Raw genomic sequence first — 13,340 nt, 5'->3', positions numbered from 1 at the left:
CGTTGTTTGTCAGTTTTTTGCCGTCTGTCTGTACTTGCGCAGGCGTCCGGAGTACGGCGGCGACTTGAGAAAGTGTAGCCGACATAGCGTGGCGTGACTTCATAGCTCAGTGGCCAACCTACTCGGGTTTCTCATTTCGTTGCGATACACACCGTGTGTTATTTGCTGATCTATTGATTCAGAATTATTCAACACTGTGTCTTTAGAAACACTACGATTTTACTTTAAGAATACAGCTGTTATATATTGCATAGCAATCCCTACACTTTCAAAATAATAATTATTGTAACAAAGTAAAACCCGTCATAATACTTTTTATAATATGTAAATTACTTTAATTTTTCTGTTAGGTGATCATAAGGAACACAGGTTTACACAATTAATTAACATACGTATTTGATTTGCGACCTGAATAATAATAATCTGATAAAACATATGTGTTAGCTATATTTTAATAAATGCGAGAGAAACAATAACAGTTGTGGGTTAATTAGCATACTTTCGTGACTAGGATGAAAAAATAAGTTGCCGTCGAACTTGAGCGCACCTAATCGGGATTGCATTGCGTTATTATTGATATGCATAACGGTGCATGTCGGTTATATTATAGGTTCTGTACCGAATACGAATCAGCGAGTTTGCGATTAAGCAAGCAATGCGCACTTCCGTCGTGATGGACCAACGTCTGAGGTCGACGCGTACCCGGCCCGCATTCTTCAGCCAAATACGTCCACTCGAAACGAAGATCCCAATAGGAATAATAAATGCATCGGCTACCTTGATGACTTGACAAAGGATAACATCTGCGCACCGCGACATAAATTACAGTTCTCGACATTGTCGTTTAATTATATTTTCAAGAATCATTTTTCTTTTTTTTTTCTTTTCATACATCAAGAATACATTTAAGAATTACTAACTGAATATCTGATTTTCGGATATTATGAGAATGTGAAAAAAATATACATTTCTATATATATTTTTTCCCAATACTTTTACTTCAGAAGTAAGTATTATACTTGGCTCCTTATTGCCTGTAAATAAGATTTTTAATAAAACCGAATGGTTAGATGTCGGAAAGATTTGTGATCGCTATGTAATGTATGAGGATTTATATATATATAAATACATATGTATTTAACTCTCAACACTCTGTGTACTTGGTTTATGGTAGAAAGTTGCTACGAAGACGTTATAATACGCTATCTTACATCAACTTTTCCTTAACGATTTTCGACATCACTGGTAAAAAATCATCATAGGTCCGATTAAGGAGTTGAAATTACTTTTGAAGTTTCAAGATTGCAAAGTAGTTCGTCGAATCAATACACTAATTATGATATGGTACGAATTTGATAAAATGGTCATGATTGAAAACTCTCAACGGATTATTTAAATGACAATGTATGTAGTTATTACTTGCTTCTCTTCTTCTTCGGTATTGTTAGATGATTCGTCCAAAAAACTTCCATATTTTCTTTTTAATTCCAATATTGTATTAACTTACAGCGATATAACAAAAATTGAATCATGTTTTACAAATTGATAAAACAAAACGTTATAAACCAATATTAATTTTCAACTTTTTTTCATTTCAGTTTTCGTAGCAATCGTATCAATTTGTTAATTTAATTTGAAACGTGATTTCTTTGACGAAATATCCGCTAACTTAAGTTTTTTTTCACCAATTTGTTTTAGTAGTTGAAATAGACAGTAACACTTAAGCTGTCATAATTAATCAAGCATTTAGCAATGAAAAAATCCTAGTTTATTTTTATATTTTACTAGCTGAACTCACGGCTTTAACTGCTCGAAATTTATAAAACACAAACTTCCAGGCCCCGTTTTGCCCCCTTAGGGGCGGAGTTTCGCAAAATTCGTTTTTAGTGGATGTCAACAACCTATAAGGAACCTACCTGGCAAATTTCCAGTTTTTGGGTGTTTTAGTTTCTGAGATTTCTTGATTAATCAGTGAGTGGTATTTCGCTTTTATATATATAGATAACATATATTGAAAATCGAATTCAACAACAATGTTGCTCCAATGAGTGTCATATAAAACAATTTTTAACAAATAACCTAATATGTAATTATCTAAATATATTTTGAGTTATTTTTATAGCAAATAGACCTTCAGTTATATGCTTTATACATATTGATTACTCCACAAAAGTCAGGGATCTAAGGTGTAACGTCCCTTGTATGTCTAAGAGAATTGGCTCACTTTCCTTTTAAATCGGAACACAGCAATACAAAGCGCGATGTTTTGCGGTTCAATAAACGAGTGGGCAGTAAACAAAGACATTAATATCTGAACAAAGCTCTAGCAACCTGTGAAAGGGACTGGAATAAAAATTTGCCGTTTCAAAACGAAAGATATTAATAGTTTTACTTTTAGAAAATAATAATCAATATAATTTATATTAATAATTAGATTCATTACCCAATTTAGGTCGATCGTAATAAGTCGAAACGGAAGGACGTGTCAACCGAAATTAGTATGACATCGTTACCATAAACTAAGTGAGATTCGACACGAACCTAGTTATGATACCATAATCGATGTCCCCTAATTAATTATCGATGGCGTGAACAAAAAGGTAGACGCGTTGCGTGACGATCCCACCCAATTAACTAGATACTTAGAGCCAGACCGAACTTTATATACCCAAAAGGCAAAGAATATTAAGTAATTAAAATTTGAGCCTTGTTAACAAAAACTAATTGAGTAAAATTAATTAGAAAAGTATACTTAATAAATAATAACGCCCGAGATAAATTTGAATCCTGACGAGAAAATTCTTAACGTAATATAACGTACAAAGATACAGAGCACATTGAAGCTAGCTCTCTAGCATATTTCGATTGTTACATTGTTAACGCCAACGAGTGGGAGACTAGACAGTGATCTATCTACAATCGCCGTCATAGGTTTCTACAGAAGTGCTCTCGCTACTTTCTTGTAGATCAAATGCGTAAAACCAGATGAAAGTATGTCGCAGGCGGTGCTTTCCGCGGTACATTTCGCACACACTTCTGTGAAAGCTTCCACCGCAAGGTATTGGCGTTGACCACAAATTTACTTGGTTACTTGCATGATATATTTATGTAAACATTTTAGTTGAAACAAGAGAATGTGGCAATAGTGTGGTTAAAAATAGAATGTGGTAAAGCATATAAGTCTGCTTCCACGTAATTTTAGGTATTAACCATTTTCAAATTATGCAACTTTCTGGAGTAAAAATTATATCTTTTGAAAATACATTCAGTTCTTAAATATAATTTAGCTTTTAGAATACGATTTTACTAAAAAAAAAACAAATTTAAAAAAAGTTACAGAACATTTATTATTTCATTTAAATCAGTGTTTTTATTTTTTAATTACTCCTTGTTTATTTTTGGAAGTAACTTTAACTACACATTATTATTAACTATAGAGAAATTATTATATTATTGAATTGATATGAAATTATCTACATTACGATAATAATAACGAGTTGTTGCACTCTGTACGATTTAATATAGACATTAATAACAATGCGACGTTCACAATGAGATTTAATAAGCATTCATAGCGATATCAATTGAACATAAGTTACATTTGTGATGCCAATACATTCTTAACATAGTTTTTATTATACATGCGCGAGCGTGCAAGACAGACCGACACGCATCGACACTAATGAATATATTATTATGACAATATATTCATAGTATTTATTCAGTGAGCATCGACGAATTTTCTTGTAATATGCCGATAAAAGTGAAACGTATTATTGCACGTATGCAATTTTATGTGTATAACAACGTGCTCAAATTTACGAAAGCTTTTATTCCGTCGATAACTTATTAAATTAATTCCATTCACGCCCAAGGTAACGACTCGTTAAATTAATTTAAAATCTTAAATGTAAAAGTAAAGTCATCAAACTTTATTGCGATAGCGGCTCCCATTTTTCAACAATCTTTAATGGGATTTATTGGCATGGTTTTATTACCGCTACAAACACATCCGCGGTCGCATCTTTATCAACAATTCTTCATGTTTTGGGTTCAAGTTCCAAAAATCTAAAAAAAATTGGACTTTTATTTTGATGAAGGTTCTTTTTTAAAATTATTTTTACCTCAAATCCCTCGGTACAAACTATATTAGAGCAGTTTTTTAGTAACTAATCATTGACTAACTTTAAAAAAAATACCCATTTTAGTCTTAACTACAAATGCTTACTTGTAAATAATTTGCATTTGAAATATAAATTTACCTATAATTATTACATACGTATTGTAATCGTTTTAATAATACATGTATTCGTGATACATTACTAGGAAACTAAAAAGCCCTACATATATATATATTTTTAATAGCTTTTAACACGATACAATTGCCAAGGAGGGGACGAGATGAAGTAATTTCGACATTAATTTATTCTATTACACAAGGGCGAGGATGTGACATGTGTGAATAATTAAAATAATGGACGTAATAAAACTCCATACATAACTAGGTTATTGACCGATGTCGAAAGCATCGCCTAATTAATTCAACTTATCAAGTTATATAGCGGTAGTCAACGGTACAAAGATTAATATTGTGTTTACCTACTTGCCACAATCATTGATGAAATCAATAAATATATATACATACAGCAAAATATCTGATTTTTAATTATATCTATAATTTAAACTTTTGAAAATAATCACTTATAGTTCATCCGCATATTTAACTACAGTGCCTACTCAATATATTTTTATTTGTGAACGCTACTCCATCATTATATAAAGGATAATAATCATGAGAATTAGTCGCTATATCAAAGTAAATATCAAGTAGACCGTATCTGATATCATTAATGTTAAACAATAATGAAAAAAAGAAAATTTTACAACATCATCAAAAATCCACCGTTCCACATAGCTTACAGAAATATGACCTGAATTTACTTCGTTACGAATTACTAACACATTGTAACGTAAAACGAAAGTGTTGCGTTGAGAGTCGAGTAAATTTATTAGTTGATAGCGTACAAGGTTAGCGAGGGCAACGGCCCCAGTGCAGCTCCCTCCTCTGACACATGGGATCCTAACCGCAACATTAGTAATACAAATCGGTTTCTGTTATAAAACCGTTCGTTCTAACTGAGCTACTATGAACTTGTGAACGGATTTTTTTTATAAAAACTACAATATTTGTATGAGATAATTCTTATATATAAATGAGTTAACTATCTATTAAGATTGCGTTACTTTTTATTATTTTAATTGTAGTTAAATAGTACATTTTTATAATGTATAAAGTTTCTTCTTCAAAAAGTAAAATTATAAATATTTTTTAATCACTCCCTGAATGCATCAGTACGTCAATCATTACATGTACATATATAAACGAATTAATCGACAGGAAAACTGTGACCTATAAAGTATATATATATATATATATATTTTTAACATTCATTACTATCGACACTCGAAAGAACATAATATGTATATTGGAAATAAAAAACCTGTAATTTCCTCTCCAACGAGCACCAAAACTCGTCCAGCCCAATTCTGTCCGCTCCAATAAGCTTTTAATTTTTATTGTGTCAAGTTTCGACGCCCTGTTTTTATAAGCACTCAATAACAGTGCAACATTGTAATGTTTAAAACGGTTCGACTATTCACTTTGCCCACGCATTAGTGTATTGTGTAAGATAGACGCGGCGAAATAATATATGTATTTTATAATCATACATAAAATAATTTTATAGCCCAATAGTTTCTTCTGTGACTGCACTTGTTTGAGTACCACTCTCTACACTAAAGAAATGATAGTTGTTGTTGTACACGAGGGAACACAACTTTATGTACTATACGGTATCACAGCCAAATGACTTTGATGAGTTAATCAATGAAATAAATGTTAAAAACTCAGACTTTGTAACATGCGAGCTAGTCGTTTACCCTTAATAAAGCGACTCGTGCAACGAGTAATTAGGCCTTCGTAACAAGATTCTTATATCTTTGTCTCCTCCGGGCAACGTATTGCACTTTTAATTACGTGCCTTGAAAGAAAACGAACATTTTTAGTGCCACTCTGGCATTAACTACAATAAACCTCGGATGCGTCAGTTTTCTCTGCGTGTTTCGCCAGCCTTATGAATAATAAGAGAATGGCTCGACATCTGGCGGCCATGCTACGGGCAATGTGCAGTGTTTTTTCAATTAAGTTTTTTAATCCTCAATGTGAGTGTTATGACTTATGCTATCAAAGTACAAGGAAACGAGTGAAAGATTTATTTAAATAATAACAAAGTTCAATCGTTTTATTGGGCTGAAGCTTACAAGTTTACATTAACTTTCTTCCACCGATATATGCAGATGGAGCGTTGTTCAAAACAAACTGAACCTAACAGTGAAGTTTTCTACTCCATAAATATTACTTTTCCAACACAAAACATGCAGAACTTGTAAGCAAAAGCAATTCAAAAGAGAAAACATCTTCGCAAAACATCACGTACAAATATCTTAGAAGGTGCGAGCCGGCGACGATAGTTCGATAGCAATAGTTCCGATAACCAATGCATATTTGCTAAGGTGTCCACGAAATTTCGATAAGATATTTGAGGAAGTTGCCTACAAATAAACAGGATCGTGTTATATTTACTTCGGTGTAATATAATAATAAGGGCCGCTTCATCCATGGGTTAGTGTAGCCAACTACTACACTAATGGCCCCAGCTAGCCCAAAATTAGGAAACAAGGTATTCAAATTGATTGTTAATGAAATTATTGAACTTCAAACGAAATATATAAAAAATAATTTAAAAAAATTGAGCCGCCAAACCGGAACACAACAATACTTCATAATATTAGTAAAGATTTTATTTAATGATTATAAATAACATTTAATTTCTAAAATAATTTCAAGCGATGGTATCTGCATTGACATCGCATCGAATCAAGGATTTATATTGGATAACAATATAATCCCTGTATAATCCACAACATAAGCAGATCGAATATATCTCAAAAAAAACTTGACACCTTCCTACGATCGATTAAAGATAATTTTTAATAAAATTATTAATACACGTTCAGGACTCTTCTTAAAAATAACTCAATAATGGAGCGATACTTCATTGGCTTTCGATACCTAATGAGTACTCGGAACCGATACCAAGGGCCGCTACTTCGCCCCTTCTTAGGGATGACACATTGAAAAAATAATTTTGTGATTAGAAAAATTATAACCACAATATAATGACGCGGTTAAAACCACGGGACTTAAAACAACAAAAAATAGTCAAACAAATTTAAAATAACATGCACTTGATTTACTTGTCACTAAAAAAATGTGTGACTAGTATGTACATTATTTCGTTATTAAACTGTTTTTATAAAGCCTCTCGCTATATGGATATGTATTTGAAATAGTAGTTGTATAATTATATAAGCGCGTAGAAAATAGCGTGGTTAGTTATATTCATGCTGGATAATAAATCGTTGGGTGGAGCGTTTGGCATTGGTTTACTTGTGATTGATTGTAGTATAAGTGTATAATCTAGTTATTACTTTCAGTATTAGCCTTTGTACTTTTATACACAATACACTATGTATCAAAGGTGTCACTTCAATGAAAATAATATGATGATGATTATACAAGCGAAAAATTCTCATCGTTAACATCAGTTAATGATGATGATGTCTCGTTATCGGTTTCGGTCACGCCGGTCACTTACTGGTTAATAGGGCTTTATGCAAACCTATCTGGGTAGGTACCACTCATGACTAAATCTCATATTAAACAGCTGTCCTTACATTTCCGCAGTATCGTTGTTCCGCTTGATGAGTCAGCCAGTATACTACAGGCACCGGGGACATCATTAATTGACAAAGCCAAAAATAAATACTAACAAAATATTTCTTAGTGTCATTGTTTAGGAGCAGTTTACATACAATAAGGTAGCACATTCCCAAGTCCGCCAACCTATCATGAATAAATAAAATATCTGAAGGGCGACAAGAAATTGCGAAGGACATTTTATTATTATTATTATTATACACAAGTGTGTGTGTGTGTGCGCAACCACCAGCGCACTCCCTATAACTTTTCACTCCTAATTCGGTGGCACGACAAAACCGAAACAACCGGAAAGAGTTCATGCGCAGGATTAGCGGTGGTGTGCGTGCGTACGAGGTACGGGAATGTAAACACTTCCAACTTCCAAACTCAGGACGGACTTCTACCGAGAATTTCCAATAACTTTGTACTGGTACGACCCGGAATAGAACACAAGACCACAGGAGCTGCAGTCTTATAACCCTGGCTGGCAGCTACCTAGGCCAACGAGGTACGAAAATGATATGATCTTATAATAACTACATAAATTCCACAATTTGTCGTACAAATCAAATATTATAATATAAAGTGTTCCTTTGTCTATCGAGACATACATTTTCGTCATGACGTAGCACAAAAATTGGAAATCGTACTACATATTCATTTGCACCGATACATGTTTAATATGAAAAACTGGTCCTGAAGCGGATGGCGCAGTTGAATGCACCATGGATTGCTAGCATTTGGCTCAGGGCTACCAACTTTTGATTAAGGTTGACCCGGAAATAGTTTCGTATAAAAGTATAGTAAGTAAGAATTAAATTTGACCCGTAAAATATATTATTTAATAAAAAGGTATTTTTAATGAGCTTTTAAGTATAATATCCGAAGATATGCCGTTCATACTCCAAACATATCGAGAACCCTAAACCACTAAACTCGTTATTATTTTGTTTTTTAAATCATATTATTTTCTATAACTGAGAATAGTTAAGGATCGAAAACAACATGGCAACAAGACGTTAAGCTAATATTACCTGCATTAAGCTCCTGATAAAATATAATTAACTAATTTAATAAAATATAAATAAGGAGAAGTAACACTTTTAACGAACTCGCTAGTTATAAATTGTTTTGCTGTGAATACATTCTATGGCATATATTGCAAAAAAGGATAGTATTCATGAGATAATATTAGTGACATTTTTTGTCTTGTTATTTCATGCGGTGTTTAATTATATATTTTTTTTAATAAACATATGGACTTGGCTTTAAAATTTTTGCCTCGATCAATTAAAAATCATCAAATTAATTTCGGTAGCTTTTTTTTTTAATGTTTGGTATAGCCATAAAAACTTGTAATATGTATTCGATCTCCATCCGGTAGAAGCTTAATTATAAAATAACTATCACTTTAATAAATTAATTTATTAAAGCGATAGTTTTTAGCAAGTCGACCATTTGTTTTAAATAATGTTAGCTGCTGGTTAGTGCTTATCAACTGTTGGTGAACAAAGAGAATATACCGTGGAGTGTAGTTGCTCAGTTTGAGCGTCGTTTAGTTGGATCATGCACAGTTAACAATTTCCAAAAAATTGGAACCGAGCAAAATGTACGCGGATACTGCACACATGCGCAAAAAAAAGTTAATTTAAATCAAAATTAAATGAAATTGAAAATATATTATTTATTGATGAATTAATTCTTTCTAATAAATGTATGAAATAATGTAATCAACTAATATGTTGATTAGTATAAATTTATTGTTTTCTTAAATAATTAAAAATAATCGGTATTTAATGACTTAATAAATAATTATACAAGTAATGTTTCTTAAAAGGGATAGTTAAAGCATTTTTTTCGTAAAGGCACCTATTTTATTAATTTCATTGTTAAGAGACCCGAAATATATATTTTTTTTAATTCCACCAAATAGTAATTTTAACATGGTGCAAAAATAATTTCATTCGCAAGGCCGAAATTCGCGGCAGCAGCTTCCTCCACAGCATGTGTTAAAAACAATGAAAGCATGCGTATTAATTTGTTCCATGAATTAAAAAAAAATCCTAATAAATTATTTATTTCAAATAATTTACTCAAGCTCTCATGTTTTTAATTAACTCGTTTAGTTTATTAAAAAAAAAAAACTTTAAATATTTAAACATGGAACGATCGATAGACGCGCAAGCAATAAGTAAAATGAAAATAAAGTAATTTCTTTTTAGTTTCACAACTTCAAGCACTTACCTCATATTTGATACCAGCCAAGCGGAGCCATGTTTCAACTTTCAAGCAGTACGGCGAAGTCGACGGCAACAAAGGAGTTCGTGGGAATTGATACATATATACGACATCTTTCTCAAAATTAATTTTGTGCACAGTTGGCTTAGGAGGTGCTGGTTCAACCTTTTTCTCTTCAGCTACCTTCGTTTCTGTCTTTTCGCCCGAAGCCGGTGCTTCTTCTTTTGTTTGACCATTATCCGCCGCAGCGTCGTCTTTTAGTTCTTTTTCTTTCTCTGTATTTTCTGGTACATTGTTTATTACTTCTGTAGCCATGGTGCAAGAAATTTACACAAGGCTTATACTTCACACACAGTCGACTCGCGTTTTTTTATTTTAAATAATTTTAGTTCACCACCGCTAACACAGGGTGCGTTAGCAGCGCTAGCAGTGTAACTGACTACCGCAAGGCGCAAAGCCGTCCTACAGATAGTCAACTGACTGAATAACTGGTTGCCAAGCAACGCTATTCAATATTCACGACGCACTGGACTACAAAATGGCGGCACTCATCGAGATAACGGATGCACCACGCGATCTATTTAGTCTTATAGACTAAAGTAGAACTCAATATTTTAGGAAAATATAAGTATTATTAATATAAAAATATTTTAATTATGGTTATATTGTGTAATTTATTTATTATTTGAGTGGACATAAACTTGGATCAACTATTTATTTGCGCGGTAAACAATAATTTAGTTGATAAATTTAAATACCGTTATTTTTTTAATTCAAAATATGTATTCAATGTAACTAGTAATTGAATGGTATTTTTTCTCTTAACAGTTTATTTATTCTTACCACACCATATTCTATTGATGTATATGTAACAGAATATATATCAAACATTTATAGTTTTCAACAATTTTAAGTAAATTATTAGCTTTAATTAATCCGAAATTACATTTTTTTTTATATCCAAATCTACCACCTGTTCAATTTGTTTAAATGTTAGAAAACAAATTTTTGTTCTTATTTTAGAGTTTGTATTTATTAACACTTACGAAAATATAATAATCATAAAAGTTAACCGTAAATAATGTAATGATGCATTCTTCATTGATTATAACATAAAAATTGAATTAAAAAAACTCCAATCTCCGTTTTACTATAAACTATTTGTTTGGATTGCAACAAAAGTTACATGATACACTTATTTGCTTTATTGCTACAAAAGTTACATGATACACTTATTTCATTAGTATCCATGAAAATAAATGACGTAGACTTGTTATTATAACATTAATAAAATATTACAATAAAACTTAGGTTTTCAAGCAGTTTAAGCGCTGTTTTAAAGTACCTACTATCTTGTTCTATTTTATCTCTTTTATTTTATTAAAATTAGTGTATTTTCTGTACTTTGTATGGAATTATGGTCAGAGAAAATAAGATACTCAATAATAATGGTTGTGTTTAGTTTTTATACAATTTCAAAGATAAGACCATAATTAATATTTTATAAAAAGAAATTAAAGCAATCGTTTTTTTTTAAATTCTTAAATAGTTATGTAACTTTTCTACAACGTACCAATTAGGTATATAACCTTATATATACTAATATTATATACGTAAAATTTGTAAGTTTGTATCAATGGTAATCTCCAGAATTTTCACTAGTATATAAATTATATTTATATCGAATCGCTTTCTTTATTAATAAGATGTACCGTGCAAAGCCATCGTTTATAAAACTGTCATAATAAAATTTGTATCGAGCCAAGACTAGTCTTTTTTTTAAAATTAGATTGAATAATTTGCAAAAAACAAATCCATCTTAATTAATTTTTCCCTTTTTTTAACAAAACAATATGTGATTATGACCAATGCATGAAAGTAGCACACAAGTGTATGTTATTAATGATAATTTCGGAACAATACATCTGACTAGTTGATATAATTCACTGTTACAAAAAATCTGTCATGTTGTACACAATTGACAATTGAATGTGAACAATAACTTATAATATGAAAGATTAGCATCAATTGGATTAGTACATTTTAATGTATTTAATAAAAGGTAAGGAAGTATTTCATAATAATAATAATAAGTGATTGTGGAAAAATGAATAAATAAATGATATTTAAGAATTTTCAGGCTTTTTTATTTATTTTAACATTAATACCATTTAGTCACAAATATATATAAATAATCATTAAATACATTTCAAGAAATTACATTGAAATAAACCAACCTTGCTTGGTTTCATTATACATAATTAATAAAAAGAAGTATTACATAATAAAACTGTAAAATATAATATATAAGTTCATTACTGACAATGGTATGTTAAAATAACAAATCAAATGACGACTTGAGATGTTATTGCTATTTGCTATGAATAATACATAATATTATAAGAGAAGAAATGTCATAAAGAGCATGAATTATAGATTTAAAAAATTATATGACAATAACCAATATTTGGATAACCAAAAATTAATTCTTAAAATTTAGATAATTATGATTCAACAAAATATCCTTTTCTAAGTATTAAATAATCTACATATCCAGCAATATTAAATTGAATACAAAGTGCCTCACGTTTACTTAAAGATAAGACTTATTTAAAAAATTTGATCTTAATTCATTATAATATATTCTAATGTAGAGACTTGTGTTATGTATACTTTCTTAAAATTAAGGATCCAAAAGTTATTCAAATTAAACCAATATATAAATAATACTACCAGAACCAGGCACGAGTTGCCATGTGCATATTGAATTATATTATTTAGCTTAAAACCTTCTCTGAAACACGCTGATTATTATGGTACGTATCACATGTCAAAAATTTACAGCAGTGAACAAATTTAATGAACAAAGATTATACAAAAGGATTATCAAAATTTATTTCGCTTAAACTATGATAGTTGTTTAAATGTTCATGAAAATATAGAAGCAATTAGGAATTTTAATTTCATAATCATTTTTGTATTGTAACATAAAAAGTTAAATTCCTACATTATTATATTAAATAATTAGTTATTAAATAAAGCTCTAATCTTTACGTTTTGGATAGGACTGTATCAAGACTTAATTTGTGATTACCTAAGAAAATATTGCATTTGATTGTGATTAATGTGCGATTGTCTTGTTATATATCTATGGTTATTTTTTTCAATTTCGAGTGATAAACTTACGTCGTGCCTAATTATTATCAAAAACCTTACTTATTTAAAAACCTAAATAACGGCTTACTTTCTATTGCTCGCTTTGATAGTTAGGCAGAATTTT

The 13,340-nt window shown here is 30.7% G+C and overlaps 2 protein-coding genes across 2 annotated transcripts in view; one reads left to right on the top strand and one right to left on the bottom strand.

Moving 5' to 3' along the window:
* Window positions 1-10,560, bottom strand: part of LOC113404193 (failed axon connections) — a 28,061-nt gene extending 17,501 nt beyond the window's left edge. Inside the window, exon 1 of the mRNA XM_026645022.2 lies at window positions 10,067-10,560. Within this exon, the coding sequence (XP_026500807.2) occupies window positions 10,067-10,375 (309 nt within the window). The 5' untranslated portion in view covers window positions 10,376-10,560. The remainder of the gene's footprint in view (window positions 1-10,066) is intronic.
* The window catches only part of LOC113404191 (acyl-coenzyme A thioesterase 13-like), a 216,125-nt gene that overhangs the window by 119,436 nt on the left and 83,349 nt on the right, over window positions 1-13,340 (top strand). The gene's annotated exons all lie outside the window — the stretch shown is intronic.

Source organism: Vanessa tameamea, chromosome Z (genome assembly GCF_037043105.1).
Source record: "Vanessa tameamea isolate UH-Manoa-2023 chromosome Z, ilVanTame1 primary haplotype, whole genome shotgun sequence".
Taxonomy (NCBI): Eukaryota; Metazoa; Arthropoda; class Insecta; order Lepidoptera; family Nymphalidae; genus Vanessa; species Vanessa tameamea.
This window is presented reverse-complemented; position numbering and strand designations above follow the sequence as displayed.